The sequence below is a fragment of the Zingiber officinale genome, chromosome 5A (genome assembly GCF_018446385.1).
Source record: "Zingiber officinale cultivar Zhangliang chromosome 5A, Zo_v1.1, whole genome shotgun sequence".
NCBI classification, from domain to species: domain Eukaryota; kingdom Viridiplantae; phylum Streptophyta; class Magnoliopsida; order Zingiberales; family Zingiberaceae; genus Zingiber; species Zingiber officinale.
In genome coordinates, this window is record NC_055994.1 from 134,092,770 (window position 1) to 134,118,802 (window position 26,033).

General features: G+C 40.0%; 1 protein-coding gene across 1 annotated transcript; it reads right to left on the reverse strand.

Annotated features, from left to right (window-relative positions):
* Positions 1-5,251: 5,251 nt before the first annotated feature.
* Positions 5,252-25,783, reverse strand: LOC121980046 (ferrochelatase-1, chloroplastic-like). The gene is made up of 7 exons (XM_042532017.1): positions 25,712-25,783; positions 25,398-25,499; positions 24,980-25,083; positions 24,727-24,853; positions 6,069-6,221; positions 5,811-5,911; positions 5,252-5,683 (listed from the first exon to the last, which is right to left on the reverse strand). Exons 1-7 carry the CDS (start codon positions 25,781-25,783, stop codon positions 5,353-5,355), a joined length of 990 nt encoding a protein of 329 aa, XP_042387951.1. The 3' UTR covers positions 5,252-5,352.
* Positions 25,784-26,033: the final 250 nt, after the last annotated feature.

The following is a 26,033-nucleotide window of genomic DNA, read 5'->3' on the forward strand; positions in this document are numbered from 1 at the left end:
ATAAACTATAGTTGGTGCAACAACAAATTGACTAACCACATGAATAGCATACACAATATCTGGATGAATCATAGTGAGATAAACCAAGCTTCTAACAATAGTTCTATACAAACTAGGATCCGACAAAGGTGAGCCATTAGATAGAGAATATCGAGCATTAGTCTCAATAGGAGTATCAACGACTCTATTATCAGTAAGACGAGCACGCTCAAACAGATCATATATATACTTTGACTGGGATAAAATATAACTTTTCGAGGAATAAGCAACCTCAATACCCTGAAAGCAGCGTAGTATACCCAAGTCTTTCATAGCAAAACAATGAGTCAACTCAGACTTCAGGGAAGCAATTCCATCAGAATCATCACCAGTAATGATCATGTCATCAACATATAATGATAAAAGAATACGATCTGCACTCATACATCTAACAAACAATGCTAAATCATGATTATTAGGATGAAAACTAAGCGAAGTAATCACTGTAGAGAACTTCTCAAACCAAGCACGAGGTGCTTGTTTGAGACCATAAAGTACTTTATGAAGTCTGCAAACTTCACCAGGTGGGTGTGAAATACCAGGAGGAGGTGTCATATAAACTTTTTCATGAAGATCACCATTTAGAAATGCATTCTTGACATCCATCTGAGATATTCTCCATTGGCGAACAGAAGCAACAACAATTAGAGTACGAACAGTCGTCATTTTTACAATAGGAGCAAATAATACCTCATAATCCATATCATACTTCTGAGAATAACCTTTAGCAACAAGACGAACTTTGTATCGCTCGATAGATCCATCAGATTTAGTTTTGATCTTATATACCCAACGAGAATTAATAGTGTATTTTCATGGTGGCAACGGAACCAAATCTCATGTATAAGTCTGATGCAAAGCAGTTAGTTCCCTAGCCATAGCACTCTGCCAAAGTGGGTTACAAACAACTTCTCTAAAGGATACAAGCTCAGAAAGATAATGAATAAATACAACAAATGAAGTAAGCAAAATATGGCAGTTTAGAGTTTTATGAACACGAGTGGATTGACGATGGTGGAGAGAAGGATCATCCATAACCTCAGGAGATGATTGGGTAGTAGCAGAATGAGGAGCATGTGGTGCGGATATCTCATGAACCAAAGTACCAGATTCAATTGAGCTACCAGTAGGAGCTGTGGGTGAAATTTCCTCAGTGCCGGTATTGAAATGATCAATACAAAGTAGATCTGACTTTGTCATATTATGCGAACTAGCTAGAATAGAAAAGGATGGAATCTGCTCAAGAAATACAACATGACGAGAGACATATAATTTTTGACTAACAGGATCAAAGCAACGATATCCTTTTTAAGTAATACCATAATCCAAAAAGACACAAAGAGCAGACCGAGAGGCTAATTTATTATGCTCAACATGTGGACGAAGGACAAAGCAAGTACAACAAAAAAACATGCAAAGAGAAATAGAGATGAGCATGCCCATACAATTTTTCAAAATGTGACAAACCTAAATTGTGTGAGGTTGGAATTCTATTTAATCATGTGAAAAGCGGTAAGGATTGCTTTCCCCCCAAAAGGTACTAGGAGCATTGACAGACAATAAAAATGAATGGGTTGTTTCAACAAGATACCTATGTTTTCGTTCAGCCACACCATTCTGTTCAGGAGTATCTGTACAAGAGGTTTGATGAATAGTACCATCAGAAGTAAGTAATTGTGAAAAATGATTCGAAGTGTATTCCCCCCCCCCCCCCCCCCCCCCCTCGCCCCCCAAATCACAACGAAAACATTTTATGACACTAGAATGTTGAGTTTTCACAAGAGCTATGAAATTGTTAAAAATGGTAAGATAATTAGACATGTATTTCATAAGATAGACTCAAGTGCAACGAGTGCAATCATCAATAAACGAAGCATAATACCTTGACCCACCCTTTTGTAGGAATATGAGAGAGTCCCCACACATCAGAATGGATAAGATAAAGCAAAAAAAAAAAGAGAAAGACTTTTAGAAAATGATAAGACAGAAAATTTTGCCAGTTTACAACCACTACAATCAGAAATATCAGAATTTTTTAAAGATCCTAATACTCCTGTAAAAGCTAAAAACTATAAACAAGATGTTGAAACATGACCTAAACGAGAGTGCCACATATAAAAACCAGAAGATAAATGATTCAGATGAAAAGATGATAAATCCACACTTGAAGCTACAACTTCTAGTACTTTGAGTTGATCTAAAACATAGAGTTCTCCTTGCCTACGACTTATCTCAATCAATCTCTGAGATTGCAGGTCTTGAACATAACAATTAGATAAAGAAAAAGAGATTAAGTATCTAGACTCACATAATTGACTAACAGAAATAAGATTTAAACTAAGACTCAGAATATAATAAACATCAGTAAGAGATAAACAAGATGTAACAATTAAATCAACACCTACTACTGACATAGGAGTACCATTAGCAGTCATAATAGATATAGATGAATGAGGAGAAAAAGAAACAAAAGATGATAACTTAGATGACATATGATGGGAGACACCAGAATCCAAAATCCATAAGGATGAAGATATACTTAAAATATTAGACGATGATAAACCTATATGAGAGGAAGCTGACATGGCAGAGGGCTGTGAAGTAAGGAATTGTTGAAACTGCTCCAACATATACGGATCAAATTTCTATGAAGCATCTGCACAACCAGACATGATGACAGAGCGAATAATGTTCAGAATAACCAAACTGTAAGGATACACATCTGTAAAATTCGTAAAAACTGGTGTCAGGATGACCCATGGTCTCACAGAGAGTTTGAAGCCGAAAAAGATGTCAAACATAGAAAATCGACAATACAGGGCGTCAGTGTCGAAATCAGTAGAAAAGGGCGTCAATACTAAAATCGGTAACACAGGGCGTCGGTACCGAAATCGATAAAAAAGAGTGTTCGTGCCGAAATCAGCAGCATAGGACGTCAATGCCGAAATTAGCAGAAAAGAGCGTCGGCATCGAAATCGGCAGAACAGAGCGTCGGCGCCAAAATTGGCAGGGCAAGTCATCAGCGTTAAAATTGATAGGACAGAGCGTCGGCACAAAAATCGACAGCAACAGGAGGAGACGACAACGACAACAGTAAACAATAACAGGGGCAATAGAAAAAATTAGATCATAGAAAGAGAATCTTGTAGGTGCAGTGGAGGCCGACAAGAGGGGGGGAATTGCTTCTGAAAAAATAAAGTATACCCTCCTCGGAGTTTTCAACTCAAAATAAAAGCAATAGTAATAAAATAACTAAAACAATAAAACAAAACAGAAGGACAGAGAAGATCGGGAGTTAACCTAGTTACAACCAAGAAGGTTGTTACTCCAGGGCGATGAGAAGCGCACACTAGAAAAATCTACTTCTCTGAAGGCGGAGAAGCCTTTTACACTTTGGAAGCTTAGAACTATTGCTAGAAAAGACTATACAGTTGATTGCTTGAGTTGTTGAATATTTTCTAGCTCCAGGGACCTTTATATAGCTCCTGAAAAGTCTATCCCGAGGGTCTAAGACGCCTCCAATAAGATTCAAGGCGCCTCTAGCTCGGTCAGCAGATAAAACTTTATCCGCAGTGCAAACGGTCATTTTGACCAATCGGAAGCGCCTCAAACTAGATTGAAGGCGCCTCGAATGTGGAGGTGCCTCCAATGCTGTTTGAGGTGCCTCCAAGGTGGAGGCGCCTCCAGCACTAGTTTAAGGCGTCTTGAGCTTTATTTTCAGCCCACTTTCTCCTTTGTTTTGACTTCCGACGCTCCGATCTTTTGGGTGATTACGGCCAACCAGAATAGAGCTCACCCGAACTCAATTCCCGACCTTCTCCTCGAGCAGTCTTCCTCCCTGGCTTAACGTCCCTCGAATGTCGCGCACGTTCTTCTCTCCCACCGGTGTACTCTTCCGCAGCTCTCTTGTCCTTCGGACGCACCGAGCCCGTCGACTCCCTTCCCGTGTCGTCCTTCTCGCTAGCTGCGTCTTCCACTAGACTTTCTGCGCTCCTAAGCTCCTGCACACTCAGACACAGAGATCAAACACAAAGCAGGACCTAACCAATTTGGTTGATCACATCAAAACTCCACGGGATCTAACAAACCTTACTTTGATACCATGTAGAAATTAAAAAAAAAAAACTAGTTATATTATTGAATCCAAAATTGACGATGAAAAATATAGAGTATAAAATCATTATATAGTTTAGTTAAAAAATCTTAAATTTTAAATATAAAAGGAATAAAATATTTTTAATATATATATATATATATATATATATATATATATATATATATATATATATATATTTATTATATATATATATATATATATATATATATATATATATATATATATATATAATGGAGCGAGAATGAATCATTTGGGCGAAAGTTTTGTTCTGGAATAGGACAGGATATATATATATATATATATATATATATATATAATGGAGCGAGAATGAATCATTTGGGCGAAAGTTTTGTTCTGGAATAGGACAGGTTGAATTTTTTTAATTATATTTTATAATATATTTTCATCATAGTAAAATATGAGTATGCCTAAACGTCCCTTACCCTCCATCTTTATATTATAAGAAAAGAGATACATTAGGGATTAGAGTGACTTTTGACAAGGATGGATGAGAATGAAAGCTTAATTATGGATTTTATTTTCTAATTTTAATGGTGTAAAAAGTCATTTTAGCTTAAAAAAATTCCTTTCTCTGCCAATACTAATAGAGAGGGCATTTTTATTGGATATTATTCATTTACGCGTAATAAATATAACAAAGCAAGGTCATACGGACAATTTTAACTTAGGAGGTCATACGGACAATTTTTTTTTTTTATAATCTCATCTTATTTTTACCTGTTAAATTATTTAATTCCTTTTTATTATCCTGTGTTTGGATTGCTTGATATTTTTGATACATTTTCAGTTAAGTTGCTTAACAAAAGAACACTATAATTTAGTTCCTTGGGATGTTAAATACAAATAAATAAATTTTGTATGGAACAAAATCACAATATCTTCCTAATCATAATCTCGCCATACTCGAAAGTATACGATTAAGAGTTGACGACCAATTCAATATGATGTTTATGCTAAACTAACCCGCAAGTATAAACTAGGTTAATCTCCTAAAGAAAAAGGAAAACACAACATTGAAAAAAACGGAATCAGCCTATAGGGAAGCTTGTTAATTCCATTTACTATTCTCACTTATCCAGCATATTAACGCTGCAGAAGTTTAACAAGGTTTATCATCAACTTCACATATTGAAAGAAGACGGGGTTCACCTCAAAAGCTAAAGAAACGTAGAATGTTAAACCAAAAACCAAGGTTTCAGAAAGTTTCTAGAATGCAGAGAGACTCTGAGCGACAAAAACAGCAAAAATGCAAAGATTAAGCTGAATTGCGAGATAATTGCATAAGGCACAGGATCCGGATCGCCTTCCGCTTCCATGGACGAGTTCCTGTTCGATATCAAAGCAGAGGGTAGGGCTTCAATGACAGCATCAGCTAAATCAGAGATGAACTTAGGGTTGCAGCACAGAGCAGGCACCCTGTCCCAGTGCTCAATGCCTGACTCCAGGGCCAAATTCTTGTACTCCATATCAATCTCTTCTAGTGTTTCAATGTGTTCGCTTACAAAACTGTTAGATAACAGCCAAATAAACTTGTAGTTATGGCTGGCAATACACGAAATCTGAGTGCGTGAGTTAAATATCATTTGCTTGCCACTTGCCAGAAAAACGTGTTTTGATGGATAGAATGTTATACCTTACAGGGACCACGAGGAGGCTTTTCACTGCTTGCTTACCAAGCTCGGCGATCACTTCATCAGTGTAAGGCTTCAACCACTGAACAGGACCAACTCGCCTCTGACAGAAATTTGAAAATTGAAGAACACTTTCAGAAACAGCCATAAGAGGGATGCGAGTTGATCAAAAACTGGGAAATTTATCAAATGAATTTTACGGTCCGACGAAAGTACTGAATTAAAGTTCAGTAAAAAATTTCTATCGAAAACTCAAGTGCCTGATAAGCAAGAGTGTGCTCGTTGTTAATTCCCCTAGATTTTAACTCAGCAGTGATCAAAGAGATGCAGTCCTCCATCTGATCTCGGTATGGGTCTCCTGCGTCTTCAACAAAACTCAGCGGGACACCGTGCGCGCTAAAGAATATCATAACCTAATTTTAAACCATATAGAGTCAGTAATCTGAGAAATGTGCAACCAAAAACACAGCCTTGCTACTACGAGAAACAAAAGATACAAACATGGAGCAGGAATATTGAATCAATAGCATAATGGATCATTTTGCCAGCAGCTACTCAGCCTTCCAAGTCATTTACCAGATCGTCTTCCATCTAATCTTAATTGAATAAGTTGTAAAATTGCACAATAGTGGCAGCAAAAGATGTTCAATTTTTTGATATAGAATCCCAAATCATATGTGTTGTGAGTGGACACAGAGATAATGTGAAATCAATCGTCAAGGTGATGTGATGGTTAAAGTCAAGATGAGATGACAGTCAAAATAAATGTACACATATCTAGATGAACCACTTCTTAGAAGTGAGACCCTCGGTACAAACATGGGTGGACTTTAACCCGATCGGAGACACAGGGCATAGCTCCTTATATCTTATGGGCAAGTCCCTCAGCATAAGGTTGGTCGACCTCATATCCAGTCGGACTCAAGGGACTTAGTTCTCCATTCTTACAATACAACTTTCAGTATATACCCGAACTGACTAAGAGTCGGCCGGATTTATGAGGCTTAGACCCCTCATTCTTCAAACACAAGTCTCTCAGCATACGATCGGTCACTCTCATATCTAGTCGGACTTAAAGGACTTAGTTCCCCATTCTTACAATACAACCCTTAGCATACAATTGATCAACCCCTGAATTGGTCGGACTTTCGAGACATGGTTCATCATTTCTCAGTGCTGAGGTACTCTGCATACGGTCGGTCGGCTATGAAGTCGGTCGAGCATTCGGGGCTCGGTTTCCCACTTCTTATGTACAAGTCTCCTAGCATACAGTCGATTAGTTTCTAGGTTGGTCAAACTGTCTCCAGAGACAATATTGTCAGAGAATCATAACAACCTTTTAGAGAATAACAGCTGCTCAATAGGAAATATTCCGTCACCAAAGCATATACAGGAAATGAAATCTTTCTCCGAGAATGGTCGCATAACTTCCATTTGTTGGTTGATCCTAGGAATATCGTACCGGTTCCACTATACAAAAATTTTGTACAAGTGTCGAACCTTTCCTAACAACCTATTGTGTTCTTTAGAAATTAAATTCGGAATCGCAAACGGAACTTAACATTATTGATTCCAAATTTAACTTATCTGTTATTATTGGTTTAGACGTGGATCGTAAACGATGCTTAACATTATTGATCCAAATCCACCCATGTTACAAATTCAATTAAATATTAATTTCAAAAATCGGCTTCCAGGTTAAACATGGCGAGGCACTAGGCCTTCTTGGATATGGGAGCAACCACCACTTCCTAGACAAAGTCTTTCAATGAAATCTAATATTTAATTTCCTTATATAACCCTAGGTTTAACCAAAAGGAACAATCGAATCACAAATTCGAAAAACAAAAAAAAAACACAAACTCGAATCATAAATTTGAAACCTAGAATTATATGCCTCTTGTGTTTGGAATTCATACAAAGAAAAACTAATATGATGCGGAAAATAATTACTACTTATACCTTTCTTTGTAAGCAATAACCTTTTGATCTTCTACCGTATTTCTCTTCTTATCTCGGAACGTCGTGTGGGCGACGATCTACCGAGATAAGAATCACCCAAGCCCTTCTTCTTCCTTCTTCCAAGTTTCGGCCAAGCAACCTTCTCCAAGAGATTATAAGTCTCGGCCACCAACCAAGCTCCAAGGGAAAACTAGGAAACAAAATCTCCTCCTTCTTCTTCTCCAAGCTAGATTCGGCCACCAAAACAAGCTCCTAGAGATTGAAGAGGTTCGGCCACTAAAGAGGAAGAAAAGGAGGAGATGAGGAGATGATATGGCCGACCACCACCAAGGAAGAGAGGAGAGGAAAATAGAAGAGAGTTGTTGTCAGGTGAAGGCACCTCTACCCCCTCTTTTATATTCCTTGGTCTTGGCAAATAAGGAAATTTAATTATTATTAAAAATCCCTTATATTCTTTGCCTTTGGTTAATAAGGAAATTTTAATTAAAATTTCCTTTAACCCTTTATATGGTCGACCACCTTCAAGAGCTCCAAATAAGAAAAATTTTATACACAAAATTAAACTTCCTTATTTGCTTCCGGAAAATTTTAAAATAAAAATTTCTCTAATAATTTTTCCCTTCATGGTTGGTTATAAAAGGAAACTTTTATAAATTAAAATCTCTCTATTAAAATATGTGGATGATTTACAAAAAAGGAAAGTTTTCTCTAAAATTAAAATCTTCCTTTCAATCTACAAATAAGGAAAGACATCAAATCTTTTCTTAATCTTTTGTAGAAACTATAAAAGGAAATATTTAATTTTAAAACTCTCTTTTAAAATCATGAGGATCGTTTCATAAAAGGAAAGTTTTATAAAAATTAAAATATTCCTTTTAACTATAAATAAGGAAAGATATCAAACTTTCACTTAGTCTTTTGTAGAAAGTTATAAAGGAAAGATTTATAATTTTTAAAACTCTTTTTTAAAACCATGAGAATGGTTACAAAAAAGGAAAGTTTTCTCAAAAATTAAAATCTTCCTTTTAACTACAAATAAGGAAAGATATCAAACCTTTCACTTAATCTTTTGTAGAAAACTATAAAAGGAAAGATTTAATTTTAAACTCTCTTTTAAAACCATGGCTTCCACATATGAAAAGATTTTAAATAAAATCTTTTTTATTCTTTACATGGTCGACCACACCAAGCTAGGGCCAACCACCTTGACTTGGCTCAACCTTTGGCTTGGCCGGCCCAAGCTTGGACTCCAAGCTTGCTTGGCCGGCCACCTAAGGTTGGGTAAGAAAGTGGGTATAAGTGGGTATCACACTTTATAAATAAGAGGCTACGATAGGGACCGAGAGGAGGAATTAGTTTTGGTCTCCCGATGAAATTAAGCTTCCCGTATTCGCCCTGAACACTCAATTTAATTTTATCAATAATAATTCATTCCACTAAAGAATTATTATTGAACTACCACACCAATCCCAAATTACATTTGGGCTCCTTCTTATCATGAGTGTGTTAATCTCCCTGTGTTTAAGATGTCGGATGCCCACTAATTAATTGAGTTACTGACAACTCATTTTAATTAATATCTTAGTCCAAAAGTAGTATCACTCAACCTTATTGTCGTGTCGGACTAAGTCCACCTGCAGGGTTTAACATGAGAATCTTTATGAGCTCCTCTTGGGGACATTATCAACCTAGATTACTAGGACACAGTTTCCTTCTATAATCAACAACACACACTATAAGTAATATCATTTCCCAACTTATCGGACCTATTGATTTATCGAGCTAAATCTCACCCTTTGATAAGTCAAAGAAATAAATACTAAATATATGTGCTTGTTATTATATTAGGATTAAGAACACATACTTCCATAATAACTAAGGTCTTGTTTTTTTTATTAAGTCAGTATAAAAAAAAACTTACCTTAAATGGTCCTGCTCAATACCCCGGTGAGCACGATTCCCCGAGCCCTCATTATGGGCTCCAAGATTCTGCACTTACCATCGGCCGGAGATGCATAATACTCAAGATTATTATCACTACAATCAAGAAAAGCGTCGGGTGGCTAACCAAGGGTTCCACCAGCGCTCGTCGTCTCCCAATCATTGACGTTATCCATGGCCGAACAAACCACCTTGAAGGGACCACTGAGATGCCGAGTGGCGCCGAAGAAAGCCCCAACAACAAGAGAATCGGACCTAGGCCTTGTTCGAGTTGAACCGAAGCATCCCCCAACGCGGCAAGAAGAAAACCACAATAATGTTGCTCGGGGGATATTAGTATGATTGTAGGAGGTTCGACCGACAGAGACTCCAATTGAGCAAGAAAGTCACACGCCCGCCAATTGGAAATCCACTTAGTCGATTGCAACCATGAACAATCACAAGGGCTTGAGATTAGTTTTGGACCTAAGGATTTAGAGGGGGTGGAAATACCCCATGACGATGCTTTAATTATTAAGGTTGTTATAGACAATTATAACATATACCATACCTTTGTTGATATAGGCAGCTCAATCAACATTATCTTCAAGTAGGCGTTAGAGCAATTGTAGATAGAAAAAAATGAGGTTTAACCTATGATGACGCCTTTGTACATATTCACGGGCAATGAGATTCAGCCTCTCGATCATATTAAGCTGGTAATAGCCTTAGGGGAGGAGCTCCTAATGAGGACGTGCCGATCGACCTTCATGGTGGTGAACGCACCCTCAGCATACAATGTAATTTTAGGCCAGCCGACTTTAGATGAGTTCCAGACAGTTGTCTCAACTTTTTGCCAGAAGATTAAATTCCCCGTGGATGATCAAGTTGGGGAAGTCAAAGAAATCTAGTTGGTGGCACGTAAGTGCTATGTTGATATCATGAAGATCGAGGTCAACGCAGCTCAGAAGAGTCAACGAATAGAGGTTAACACAATTCGCGAAGTGCCCCGAACACTGATCTACGAAGAAAAGGAGGAAGTGCATATTTAACTAGGTCTGTCGGAAGCCACCACCCAGATAGCAGCGACATTGCCCCAAAACTTAAAGAGTTCATCACATGTCTCACGTGCAATAATGACGTCTTCGACTAGACGCACAAGCAAATCATGGGCGTATCACCAACGATTATGGAACATGTGCTCCATGTCCACCCGAACACCTGGCCAGTCAAACAAAGGAAGCAAGGCTTTGGGGCCTATAAGAATAAAATCATTCGAGCTGAGGTAGATAAATTGTCGGAGGCTGAATATATTCGCGAAGTACAATTCCCAAGTTAGTTGGCCAATGTAGTCCTGGTGTCTAAGCTTAAATGGAGAGTCTGGATCGACTTCAGGATCTAAATAAGGCATGCCCTAAGGACTATTATCCCTTGCCCCACATTGACAAAGTAGTGGACTCAACCTCCGACTGCGAACTGATATGCATGCTGAATGCGTACCAAGGTTATCATCGGTCTCACTTGTCAAAGACGACTAGGAAAATATTAGCTTCATTACTGCTGAAGGAATCTATTGTTACAATGTTATGTCGTTCGGAATAAAGAATACAGGAACTACTTACCAATAACTCATGAACAAAGTATTTCGAAAGTAGATCGGATGCAATATGGAGATATACGTGGATAACATCCTAATAAAGTCATTCCGGGGGATCAATTTATCCGCCAACATAGATGAAACTTGTTGAACATTACGAGAGTACGAGCTCAAACTCAACCCCAATAAATGTCTATTCGGAGCCAAGAGTAGGCGTTTCCTGGGTTACATAGTTACAGAGCTAGGAATCAAGCTAATCTGAGTAAGGTACAAGCTCTACAAGACATGACTCCCCCGCATAATCTGAGGGGGGTATAATAATTGACCGCATGGATCACAACATTATCTCACTTCATATCAAAATCAATCGATCATAGCTTACCCTTTTTCAAGATACTCCGCCAAGCCATCAAATTTCAATGGGATGCTGTGTGACAAGATGTTTGAGGAGTTAAAAGACTATTTGTCTGCCCTACCTATACTTTCTCAACTAATAGTGGACGAGCCTTTGTGGGTATATTTGTCCACTATGGAGAATGTCATCGGATCAGTATTAGTAAGACAAGAGGAGAAAGAACAACAACCTGTATATTTCTTGAGTCATTTATTAAAGGATGATGAATGTCGCTACACCGCTCTGGAGAAATTGATGTATGGGCTAGTCTTAGCTGCTCGAAGATTGTATCCCTATTTTCTCTCTCATCCAATCATTGTGTTTACTAACAACACCTTGAGCCTAGTGCTTATCAACCTAGAGAGATTGATTAAGTAAACCACTGAACTCGGTGAATATGACATACAATACCAACCCCGAGTAACCATTAAAGCTCATATTTTAGCAGATTTTGTAACTAAAATGTGAAACCTAGAGCCAGAGAAAACTGGAAAATATATATAGATGGGGCACCCATCCGGTAAGGAAGTGGAGTGGGCAATCTTATGATCTCACATAGGGAGGACAGATTGCAATTATCCGTTCGGCTAGATTACCGGGCTACTAATAATGAAGTAGAATATGAGGTACTAATAGTCGGTCTGTAGGATGCAAGGCATATGGACGTTGCTCGAATCTTAATTTACTCAGACTTTCAGTCAATGGCTCAATAACTTTTGGGTAATTTTGAAATCAATAATGAATAACTCAAGTTATATGCGAAGGCATTCCAGAAGTTAAAAGCAGGATTATAAGAAGGTATTTTACAAAAGATTCCTCGATCAGAAAATCATAAGGTAGACGAATTAGTCAAATTGGCTGGCTCCCTAATCCCGTGGACTCTGGATAAGCTTATAGAACAAACGCTATTAATAGCTCACATCAAAAGACAGATCAAGCTGGAGTTACAAACTGATTGGAGAGTATCGTTAATTTCGTTTATCAAGCAAGGAATCTTACCAGTTGATTGGGAACAAGCAAGTATGATCAAGAAAAGGGTCAGCCATTTCACTTTGATTGGGGATCATCTATACAAGAGAGCTTTCTCTTGCCTTTTACTTAAGTGCGTCAGATAGGATAATGTGCAGTACATTCTATAAGAAGTTCATCATGGTTCGTGTGGAAGTCGCTCAAGCATTCAGTTACTTGCTAGAAAAATTTTACTGGTCGGGTACATTTGGCCCACTCTGCAAGCTAACTTAGCTCGATTGGTAGTAACTTTCATATCATGTCAAAAGCATCAAAATATTCCTCACCACCCTACTGAACTGTTGAAGACTTCAATCATTTCCTATCCACTAATAGGGTATGAATATTGTAGGGTCTTTCCCTAAGGCATTCACTCAGAAAAAATTTCTTTTTAGTGGTGGTAGATTATTTTTCCAAGTGGGTGGAAGTCGAACCACTGGCTAAGATAACCGATCGCATGGTCATCAAGTTCCTCTAGCAGAATATTGTTTATCGGTTCGGAATTCCATACAAGTTTGTTTCAAATAATGAAAGACAATTCCAGTCCGGAAGATATATGAATGGTGCGTAAGTTATGACATCTTACAAGGTTTTACATCAGTAGCCTATCCTCAAAGCAACGGTCAGATGAAAGTCACTAATAAAGAAATCATCAGAGAGCTTAATGTTGGAGCAATCCCAATGGTCCGCGGGACCATGTATTTTGGTATTTGGGCAAAGGGTTTAAGTTAGGTTCACCCTTGTATTTGATATGTGTATTTGAGTTGTGCAGGTTTGCAGGATACACATATGACTCAGGTTGATGGCTTCAGATCCGGTGAAGGATAGAGCATCCGAGGGACCGTGGACAAGGCAGCGAGGACAAGGGCCGAGGGAAGCGACTTCGAGGCATACACGAATGATGGCATTGGGGACGAGCCACGGGCTTGAATGCATCCGAGGGACGAGAGCCAAAGGAAGTAGGCTTGAAGGCAAGAGGTCAAAGCTACAAATGAAGTGTCAAATGAGTCGTAAGGGTGAGGGTACGAGTGCATGAGAGATTGTACTCGGAGTAAAATCCTAGTTTTAGGGTTTTACTGTAGCATTACTGTAGCAGTCGACTGCATGTTTTAGCAGTCGACTGGTGTAGTCGACTGGGGCAGTCGACTGACAGCGAACAGAATGTCTCTGTTCGCTCGGTTAGTGTGGAATCGAGCCGTTGGGATGTAACGGTCGAATTTCCACAGAGGGCAGTCGACTGCATGTTTTAGCAGTCGACTGGTAGGCGGGGTTTTCCAACCCGTGGCCTATATAACCATGCCTTGGGAGCTTGGTTGAGGTTGACAAAATAGAGGTGGTTAATCTCTATTAGTAGTCTATTTGTGCCCTAGCGTCAAAAGAGTTCTTGTGAGGGTTGTGGTGAGGTTTCTCCACCCACAAGGAGCTACGCGAGCTAGCCGGAGTTTACCGGGGAGTAATCCACCGAAGGATCGGGATCGTCCACCTTACGAACAGCCGTGGAGTAGGAGCCCTAATCTCCGAACCACGTTAAACGATCGTGTCAATTGGTTTGCTTGTCTTTCTCATTCTTAGTCTTTAGCTTTCGTATTTGTATTTGTATTGTTTGTATTCCGCTGTGCTAACAAATACGTAGGAAGCGAGTATTTGGGGGTGTCGTCTATCCAACCCCCCTTCAAGTCGGCCACCGATCACCCCAACACTTAAGACTAAGTTTGATCATATGGGAGGAAGCTGGGTCGAGGAATTACCTAGTGTATTGTGGGTTTACCATAGCACTCCACGAGAAGCGATATGTATAAATCCTTTTAACCTTGTTTATGGTGGTAAGCTAGTTGTCCCGGTCGAAGTTAGCGTGGAATCCGATCGGAGGCAACTATACGACAAAGGCAATGTCGATCAGTACCTCATGAGCTCGATCTGATAGAGGAGGTCAGAGACAAAAGAGCAACTCCGCTAATGGCATACCATCAACGAATGGAGAAAAATTACAATTAAACATGTATCCCAAGGTTTTTTTAGGTGGGGGACTTGGTTTTGAAGCAGATCAAGCTGGTTGGGGATGTCGGCAAGCCGGAGCCACAGTGGACTGGACTATATAAGGTGTTGCAAAAGCTCGCCTCGAGCTCCTATTACCTGCAGGATGTAGATGGATAGAATTTGGAATGACCTTGGAGCGCAAATCATCTGCAGGAGCATGCTTTCGCGCCTATGCCCCAGACTCGTGCCGTTTGGCCGAATTATAAGCAAGCATGCTTTTGCACTTATGTCCCAAACTCTGGAGTCGTACGACTGAGTTATAAGCGAGCATGCTCTCGTGCCTATATTCTAGACTCTCAAGCCATCCGACTAAGTTATAAGTAAGTATGCTCTCACGCCTATTTTCCAGACTCTCAAGCCATTCAAACGAGTTATAAGTGAGCATGTTCTTATGCCTATATTCCAGATTCTCAAGTTGCTTAGCCGAGTTATAAGCGTATTTTCTCACAGGCCTAATTCCCATAGTCTCAAGCTGCCTAGACAAATTATTTCATCCGGTCGAGTTATAAGTATGATCACTCACGTGCATGATTTCCTGACCTTTTAATCAACCAACATTTTTTATATATATCATCACTCGCTCGGCACACCACATGAAGTGACGTTCACTTATAACTCACAAACCCAATTGCCCAATCAACAGCGGAAAGTATAAAATTAATCAGAAATCAAAGATAATACAGTGATTGTATATACATATTTTATAGCTTCCTACCCTCCCAAATGAGTTTAGGTCACAAGTATTGTTATGTTATTTTATCAATCAAGTTTGGTGAAAAGGTCAGACGAGAGTTCATCTAAAATTCGTTGGCATTTTAAGAAGCATTTTGGTGGATCAACCGATAAGTAGCCCGCCTCGCGGAGTTGTGTGATTGCTCCTTCGGCTCCATATGAAAGCATCTTTCAATGTGCTGGTCGTGTTTCAAGCCAAACTCGCGAGATTAAAGGTACGCTACTCATCTAGCCTCAAATTGTTCATCCTCTTCGACTTTATAAGCTGCTAATTCTGATTGGGAGGTTGACACTTCAAACTCGACAGACTCTAGCTTCACTTGTAGAGAATCTATTTTACTCTCTTGTGTATCCAAGCTCCTCTATTGCTCCAATATCAATGGACCCTTGGCCGATGCTCCTTAGCTCTCTCGACTGACACGGTAGCGTGTGAAGTCTTCAACTCCTCCAACAGAGCAGTCTTTTGTGCCAAATCAGATACTGCTTTAACTCTCAATACAATTTTTGCCTGGAGTTTGACCTCACTATTTTGTAACAGGTTTTCCAGTTTTTTATTTGCTGCCTGATAGTCATCGATTCCCCGTCGAGCCCCAGTATGTGTTGTTTCATCTCTAATAATAGTTTCTTTTGGGTTTCCCCTTATTGGAGTAGTCGGTTTACCTTCAGAATCGTGATCGGAGCGGTGGGGGACTCCAATTCATCCACACAGTCTTTCAAAATTTTATTGGTCCATCCAGGTCCACCGCCAATTGTCTTATGGTCAACCCGGATGTAAGGAACTAAAAGAAACAAGGTTAGAAATCTTACTAAAAGGAATGAAGTTAAAGGTTTGAAACTTAGTGTGGTGTTGTCCTGAGTGAACCCATCTGCAAGATCAGAGACAGCGACTCTTCATTCACCCTGCCATGTTCACCCAAGCTTCTGCCAATAGCTCTTTTAGTTTTACCATCCCATAGGGTGGTTGGGGATCGAGATTCATTCCCTTTCGGGGCATCCTCTGTCTGGAAGGCACATCAAAGGAAAGAGAAAATTGTTGCTCAGGCTCGTGAGACACATTATACCTCGAAGAAGAGGCACCAAGAGCTGGTTCCACTGTTTGGGGTAGGCATGTGGACGATGAAGCCACACAAGTTAAGGCAGCTAGCCGAGGCGGGCACGCAGACAGTTTGGGCATGTAAGCTGGTCAAGTTGGCCTCGAGGGAATAAGCCCAGCCAAGGAAGGATGGTCAGGTCCAAGCAAGGTTTTTCCTCAAATAGAAGGAGCATGAGGTGTATTTGCTCGCTCAGCCCTCGCTTATTCGGGTGGAGCCTGGGCATCTGATCAACGTCTTTTCTGCCAGAACTTAGGAGGCACATTTGAGTCAGGGGACTCAGAGGATGCTTCTGGCACTTGAGGGCAGCTAGACGATGAACTTTCTCAGTCAGCATAGATTACCTTGCCTAGCCAATTCAGCACGACTTTATCCATTTGTGTGGTCTTTGAGGTAAGAGCCTTAGAGAAAGTCTCTGTTGTGTAAACAAAAGGAGGGTCTCAGTTAGAGTAAGGTAGAAATAAAGTTGGAGTTTCTTACCGACGAAGAATTGCAGTCTCATCCGAATGGGGCTCGACCCAAAGATGTAGAGGACCCCCTCCAAAAGGATTTCATGAATGCCAAACTTTAGACCAACCAGGCGTTCTGAAGCTTCACTGAATGTTAGCTCGGTACGGAAGTCACTCAACTTAGGTGTAGGAGGAAGGGACAACTTCCACATGGTCAGCCACGATGCTGGCTTGGGAACTTGAATAAATAAGTATTTGTCCCTCTAGTCAGTGCCCTAATAAGGTATTTTATCGAAAAAGGCAGTCTGTCAATGGGCTTGAAAATGAAAAATGCCTTCGGTTACTTGTTTCGGGTAGTAGAAGTAATGGAACACCCAAGGAGTCAGCGAAACTCTGAACAAGTGAATAAGATGGCAACTCCACATAGGAGGCGAATGAAGTTGGGAACTAATTGCTAAAGAGGAATGTAAAAATACTAACTCACTTCAGTAAAAAAAGGTTGGAAGAGGAAAGTGAAAGCCTGCTACTACTAGGACTTGCTCCTTAAAAAAGGTTATATCACCCGTGGGAGGACGATGGGGAGGATCCTGGTCAGTGGGCATAATCATGTGTAGGGAGTCGGGGACTTCATAAGTAAATCGAATGTAGTCCAGGTTTACCTTGTTAAAATCTGAAGTAATCATAGTATACTATATGCTAGGAACATTCATGAAGGGATTTAGGAGGTAGGATCGAAGAAGAATAGAAGAAAGGCGGTCTACGGGAACTTATGAAAGTAGGGAGTTAGTTGCCATTGCAGATGAAGAAAAAGTAAGGAGACAAAAGGTATGTAAACGAGGGAGACATTAGGGATTCTTAAAATGAAACCCTACAAGCCTCTTCAAAAGTGACCGTTGGATCATTTGGGTAAAGAGGCGGGTTGATTATCATAGCCATTTGATTAGGAGAGAGAGAGGCATGATTTTCTGTATAAAAAACCATGTGTTAGATGCCATATCATCGAAAAGACGGCTGATAGACATATGGCGACAATAGAGAAGAAGCCTTTATAAAGGATATGGCAGGCAAATCGTTATCCAATACACTAGGGCGTGTATCAATATGAATCCTTCTTCCTTCATTTATTGAGTATGACGGGCATCTAAAGCCGGTTAGACCTTTGGGTCCTCGTCTTTTGCGTCTCATGAGCACGATTCACGATATTAGCCCAGTCAGCCTCATAAGTCAAGTTGGAGCTCTAGGGTTCTACCACCTGTACAGGTGCGTCCGGTCTTATGAGTCACTCAGTAAATACATAGATAAAGACTAAGTCATCCCACCACTCAGACATGCAAAATACTTATACACACTTAGAAAAATAACAGCGCAGAGTCATAAGGCAAGTAAAGTTTGAATAAATGCAAATTACATGCATAAGTTCTTTTTTAGCCTACAAGAGGAGTTATAGTACAAGATATATATATCACTTAAAGTTCAGAAAGGCACTTGGTGGGAGCTCATCTAAAAGTTTTTGACAGTTAAAAAATTGAGCAAGAGGTTTCGACACTAGATAGTCGACCTCCCGAAGTTGTTTAATGACTCCATTTGCTCTATAAAGAAATATCTTATTGACAGAGGTACCAAGTTGCATGTTGAAATCGTGGGATTAGAGGTAGGTCAGCTTCATGGCCTCAAAACGCTGGTCTTCTCCCACTCAGTAATTCTCTGGCTTTGCCCGGGAAGCCACCAGTTCAAATGTGGTCCCTGATAACTTAGATTTGGAGGCTGTCAACTCAGATTGTGTAGCATCCACTTTCACCAGTAGAGACTCTAGTTCTGCTCTCTGGTTTAGGGCCTAGGTCATCCAGGCTCTTTTGCTGCTCAGACATCAATAGGGTTTTATTCTGGAGCTTAATTTCTTTGGCCTCTAACTCTGAGGCATAGGAGGTTTCTAGCTCCTTTAATTTGTTGGAGAGACTCTAGGTTTCAAGAATCTTATCTTCTACCAGCTGGGCCCTCTTTGACATTTCCGATAGGAGCTTATTTTCACTAGTTTTCAAGGCGGTCTTCAATTCATATGCCTTCCCCGCCTCAACCCTCGCTAGCTCCTGAGCCTCTTGGATTTTCCTTTCTAGCACGCTCAGTTGATCGGTCGGGGTGGCGGTTAGCAATGACTCCAATTCTGTTACCCACCCCTTCAGCGACTAGTTTTTCCAGGCCAAGTCCACTAGGGCTCGGGTTATATTCATCGTAACTCCCTAAAACTAGAGAAAAATCATTATCAGCATTAGTAATATTTTAGTTAAGAGGAAGTAGGCCAGCAGAAACTTATTATGGTTAAGTCCTGGGTAAACCTATCTGCCATCTGTTTTGTAGTGTTGCCCACTGGCCGGGTCATCACCAATTCCTAGGCTTCTATTAATGACCCCTTCAATAATATTCGATCACAGGCTAGCGATGGATCCGAAGGAAGGATCACACCTTGAGCCACATCATAGGCAACCGAGAACTGATAGCGGCTCTTTGATCTGCTGGATGAAGCCCCCCGTAGACAAGGTGGTCGATGAGAAAAAGGGCAAACGAAGAGTTGGGGTAGCAGGAGATCCGCTCGGGTGGAAGATTGCTTCCTCTCGAACCGGGCTACCAGAAGGAAGGGATGAAGGTGTCCGCTTGGACGATGGAGCTAAGTGCCTTCCCTAGTGGGTGTAGGTGGGTGGGGGGAGGAGGCGTAACAGGAGGAGACCTCCGCCCCGGAGGGGGTTGTGTGATAGGGATGAGGCGACGTCTCTTGTTTCTAAGCATCACTGGTGTTTCTGCTTTGACGGGAGAAATTTCTTCTAGTGTTGTTGGAGAATCGGAGGGTGGGTAGCTGTCCTTCCATAGCTAGAGCCTCACCAACATCACCCGTCTGAATGCTAGATGCCTCTTTAGAAGGATCGGCTAGTTGATGCTCCTGTTCAACTAAAAGAAGTTGCTCTTACCGATCTAACTCGACCTCCTCCAATGGTAAAGATTCGGAAGTTAGAGCCAATAAAAAGGTGTCCACGACATAAAAGAAAAGGGACCCTAGTTAGTGATAACATGAAGGTTAAGTTATTAATCCTTACTAAAAGAAAAGGGAAGTGTTATTCGAACTGGGCTCAATTCGAACAAGTAGAGGAGATTCTCATGCAGTAGTTGGGAAATGTTGAATTGTAAGTCGGTGAAGCAAAAACAAAAGCAAGATCATATTTATAGTCTCCTAGATCAAGAATAGAAGGTTTGACCGTCATTCGGTTGGCCAAGATACGAGATCAGTCATTTAAATGAAAAAGAAATGAGATTTCTATCTCTTATTAGCGAAAGATAGTTTCTTAAATAAAATTGTCTTGGGGTGTGATTGGAACAAAAAGACCCTGGGTTCTGAATTTTGGGGTAAGAAAAATAATGAAAATTATGCTGTGGTCATTCCACACATGGAGCGGAAGGCATTAGGCGCGATTTGTTGGAGAGGAATATTAGAGTAGCGACTTATTTTGAATAGAAAATGGGGGATTGGAAAGCGAAGACCTGCAAGAAGCTGGTCCTTGAAGAAGGTGACATAGCCTAGTGGAGGATGATGAGGACGATCTTGCGGAGTTGGGATACGAATGCGAAAGCTCTTAAGGATTTCTAAGGCTAGGCGAATAGTCTTCAGATTGTCATTGTCGAAGTCAAAACGAGTGAATGTATACCAAGGAGCCAAAGTTTCTTGGGACATGGATGGAAGAAAGAAAAACGATGAAGGATTGGAGAGGGAACTTACTAACATAGGTCGTGAAAAAGGGAGCCTAGTTAGTAGAAATCACCGGAGAAGAAGAAGGAAGAAGATGGACCACAGGTGGTTTATGTAGGATCGAAAAGAATTTAGATATCTCCACAATAGCATGATATTATCCACTTTGGGCCTAGACCCTCATGGCTTTGCTCTTGGGCTCTCCCCAAAAGGCCTCATACCAATGGAAATATCTTTCTCTTTATAAACTCATGATCTTTCCCATGTATTTTCAATGTGGGACTATGTTTGCTACCTTGCAACACCAACGATCCCCCCCTCAAACAAAGGACCACAGGCTTCCCATGTCAGATCCTCGACCCACCAGGTCTTCCTGCCCCTCGGTCCACCCGACCTATTAGGACTTCCTTGCCTAGCCGCAACTAGGACTTCCTGCCTGGTGTCTGGTCCTCTTGATCCGAACATAGGAGCCCCCACTTTCTTTGTTCGAGGTCAATATTGTACCCACATGGCTCAATCAGACCATAGCTCTTGTGCACAGTCGATGGTTAAACCTTCTGACAGTCCGGGCTCTGATACCAATTGTAGGATCGAAAAAAATTTAGATATCTCCACAATGACATGATATTGTCCACTTTGGGCCTAGACCCTCATGGCTTTGCTCTTGGGCTCTCCCCAAAAGGCTCATACCAATGGAAATATCTTTCTCTTTATAAACCCATGATCTTTCCCATGTGTTTTCAATGTGGGACTATGTTTGCTACCTTGCAACACCAACAGTTTATCTTTGAGGCACTTAGAGTTTTTTAAACATGGGTCATAAGAGATTCTTTAAGCTTAATCATTCGATCACAACAGCCTGATTGGTGGTAGCCGTCAGATCATAGTGGAGGGAATTAGCCAGTCTAAAAGTCATGCGTTAGCTGTGATAGTAGTAAATGAGGAGTTCGTAGGACACGTGGAGAGTGCCCAGGAAATGCCATTTATGATGGACAAGACACTTAAATCATTTCAATGAAGAATGTCTTCCCATGTATCATCGATGCACTACCTAGCCCATTCAACATTTGACATGTATTTTTCCAAGAAAGATAAAGTTGATTGTAATACTAATGGCAGAGTATGAAATGTCGTTCCGTGCTGCCCGGCACGGACAATTTTTACCGTTCCGTCGGGAGGTCGAAACCGCCACGAGGGCGTCCCCGTCTCGGCGGCACCGGAGGAGACGCGGGACGCCTCCGTCGGCACCGGAGGAGATGTGGGGCGACTCCGGCGGCATCCCGCGATGCCTTCGGCACCGAAGGCGTCATGAGCGATGCCTTCTGCGGCGCCGAAAATGTCCGACAGGGTCACCGGACGCTTCCTGTGACCCTTCCGGTGTTGCTGGACGCCCCCCGCGGGATCGCCCGCGATGATCGCGGGCGATCTCGCAGACGCAGGTTTTTTTAATAATTATTTATTTTATTTAATTAATTTAAACAATTCCTAAAGAGGATGTGTAATATTTCGAAGAGGCTTTTATAAACTCTAATTAAATTATTCTAATAAAATATATATTTAAAATTAAAATAAATTAAATAAATTTTATTAATTAATATTCTAGAAAAATAATGTTTTAAATTTCATTTAAAAATTTTAAAAAATATATAATAATTCTTATTTATATTCTAATATTTTTTATTATTTTAAATTTCATTTAAATTTTTAAAAAAATCTAAATTTTTTTTAAAAAAATCTAATAAATTATATTTATATTCTGATATTTTTTAAAATTTTTTTACTTGATATTTTTACTATTTAAAATATATATTATTTAATTAATAATTAATTAAATGAATAAATAGTTAATTTATAGAATTATTATTAATATAAGGTAATATCTTGTGTTAATTTATATTATTATTATTATTATTATTATAGATACTTCCATTTTAATTTGAATTATTGATATATCAATTTTATTTAAATAAAACTATTTTTTAATTATTTTTTCTAACAATATTAAATTATTCAATAATTAAGAACTTATAATAGATCAATATACAACTTATTTTTATATACACAATAAATATATTTATCTTATAATTACTATAGATAAATAAAAAATACCGAAACTGTAGCGGCACGACATGATACGATACCGAAACCGTATCGTTCTGGTCTGAGACCGAAACCTCGGCACGGGTCGAAATTTTAAACCTTGGCTAATGGACAATTAAGAGCATGGCTAACTGGTCAGACCAGCCGATCAGACGATCAGGTGGAAATAAGACTTGGGTCTAGTCAGTCGGCCACAAACCTCCTTCGACTAGACTTGAAGGGGAGGCCAGTTATACAGTGTGTTGTGAGTAAACCCAGATATAATATGAAATTGATGGTCAAGATGATGTGGCAGTTAAAGTTAAGATGAGATGGTGGTCAACGTAATGTGCACTTATTCGGATGAACCATCTCTCAGAAGCGAGGCCCCCAATACAAACTCGGGCGGAGTTTAACTTGACCAGGGCCACGGGGCGCAGCTCCTTATATCTTATGGGCACCCTTAACATACGATCGGTCGACCTCATATTCGGTCAGACATAAGGGATTTAGTTCCCTATTCTTACCATACAACTCTCAGTATATACCCATGCAGACTAAGAGTTGGTTGGATTTATGGGGTTTAGCCCCCATTCTTCAATCACCAGTCCCTTAGTATACGGTCAGTCAGCCTCATATTCGGTCGGACTTAAAGGACTTAGCTCTCCATTCTTACGAAACAACTCTCAGCATACAGTCGGTTGACCCTAGAGCCGATCGAACTTCCGGGACGTGGTTCCCCATCTCTTTGTGCCAAGACACTCTGCATATAACCGATTGGCTATGAAGTCAGTTGGGCCTTCGGCGCTCAGTTTCTTACTTTTCATGTATAAGCCTCCTAGCATATAGTTGGTCAGTTACTAGTTCGGTTGGACTACCTCCAGGAGACAATATTGTCAAGGAATCATAACAATCTGTCAGAGAATAGCAGTTACTCAACAGGGAATATTCCGCCACCAAAGCATATACAGGAAATAGAACCTTTCTCCTTTCTCCGAGAATGGTCGTACAACTTCCATTGTCTGGCGTTACTTGACATAGTCTGACATTAAACATTGTCAACCATTTCATTAATATAGGAGTTACAAAAGATAGCTCATGTGCATTAAACGGAACCTTCCTCGAAAGATAGTCGTACATATTCTATTACTCGACATATTTAGACACCAACCATATTCTGACACCACATAATTTGAGGGTCAGTATCAAAGGGGTTCTCTCTGTTGGTCAAGTATGTCCTCACACTCTGAAAATACGCACACATCTACTGTTCATTTTCTTCTCCACTTTTCGCTCAGCTACTATACTGACCTAAGCATTAGAGTGCTTGCGCTCGGACCCCCTCCCTAGTTCTTGCTCTAACGCTCTCCTTTGCTCTCTTTGCAATGTACGCAAGAAAGAGGGTAAGGTGTCATCTCTTCTCTATATCGGAGTCTTCTCTTAGTCAACGATAGAGTCATCTGCCCAACGTGTCATGTCTATCACTTTCAAACAGGATCAATAAACTAACGCAGGACCTTAGTGTTACGCTAAACATCAGCAAATCCTTTAAGGCGGTTTTGAAGGTCAGATCTATATGTACTTTGTTACATAATCTAGTCTTGATTCAACATCCAATTCGCTGTATCTCTTCATTTACAATGTCAAAAGCTTTGCCAAAATCATGTTTGGATAAATTTTGTTCACATCTACCAATAGCATCACATCAAATGCTCCCTAGAGTCTAGTTAAATTCAGTTAATTTCGTTCATGCATACATAATATTGAGATAGAGATACTTTGCCAACATGTTGAGATAGAGATAAAAATTTAATTTTACAAAATGAAATTGCCACCTCTAGCATACATAATATTAGAAGATGAACACTCCATAAAACAAAAGATGCATCAAACATGTTAATGTCAATATGGAGTACCTCCTCAGGCTTGGAGAATCTTTGCAGCTTTTTTTCTATTGAGTCTGCCATTGACTTGATATAGCCTTCCCGATGATACCATGACTCAATGATAGAAATGGGCAACCTTGCAAAATAAGCATCTTCCCTGAAGTATAGTTAATGCCCAATAAGCTTTTCTAACACAAGCCAAAATATTCTTTAACAGATTGAAGATTGATGCAAAAATGGATAAGAAATCAAAAGGTACCCATAAATAAATAAGAATTGCTACCTGATGATGTTATGAATGACATGGATGCTTGAACCACTAGTAGATATAGAGAATTGAGGATAAAGTGGAAGCACAACAAGTTTTGTTATTTTATCCTTTTTTATCTGCAATATAAATACTAGTCAGAATGGAATAACCAGTAGCAGAACTAACGGAGTACACTAAAACAAACACAATAGTATATGCACCAAAGGAGACATAAACACTATTTATTATAAGGAATTCTACAATGCACAATTAGGGTTTGCAGAATGCATGATTATCACAAAAGAATCAACAATAACGAAATTCTTTGCTATAAAGATAGGAGATAATTTCGAAAGTTTAACATTTACTGGTCGACACTTTAGCTAGAATCATTACATAAGAAAAACTAGGCATTTTTCAATTTACAAGCTTGCAAATTGCAATTACAAACCTGATTAAGAGCCTCCTCTGTGAAAGGATGCCAGTATCGCATTCCAACATATACATTAGCATCAAGATCCTTATCATTGAGGGCAAGTTTTAATGCTCGTGCCTGAAAAATTTTCCATTTAATCAGCTTTCTATTGGAGGATTCTTCGAGGAAAAATGAGTCGTTTAGATTCCTGATACATAAAACACTTCCAAGGAAACTGGCTCGAGTAGATTTGAAGATCATAGTGCCTTCAAAAACAAAGGGAAACCAACAACCCTTGAACTGGAGACCATCTTTTATTCCTCTCTTGAACAGGACCAAACTGAACTAACAAGTTTAGATCGAATCGGGCCACATATGAGATAGTCTGTGATACTGGAAGAGAACCTCCCGACGTCGTCCATCTTCACGTTCCATAATAGGTGAAGAAGATTCCCACAAACAGCGCTAAATTGATCTTGTCCGGAATCTGAGTCAGATGAACCGTCAAGTGAGGTGGATGGAATGATGACCGAATCGCGATGTCCCGGAGGGGGAAGGGGGTATGCTGAGATGGCTTCTATGTTGACCAAGTCGTCAGAAGTCCTCTAATCAACGCTACCTGCAGTCACCGACCGGGTTGCCCCGGTCCCTGGTACCCCGATGCTCAAGGTA

Bases quoted from the DNA above. Each gene is read 5' to 3' on its own strand.
- LOC121980046 (XM_042532017.1), bottom strand. From the start codon at position 25,783: ATGGACGACGTCGGGAGGTTCTCTTCCAGTATCACAGACTATCTCATA. The intron at 25,500-25,711 runs GTTAGTTCAGTT...AAAATTTTTCAG, and splicing joins GCCCGATTCGATCTAAACTT to GCACGAGCATTAAAACTTGC. The intron at 6,222-24,726 runs GTACTCCATATT...GTTTAAAATTAG, and splicing joins GATTCTCCAAGCCTGAGGAG to GTTATGATATTCTTTAGCGC.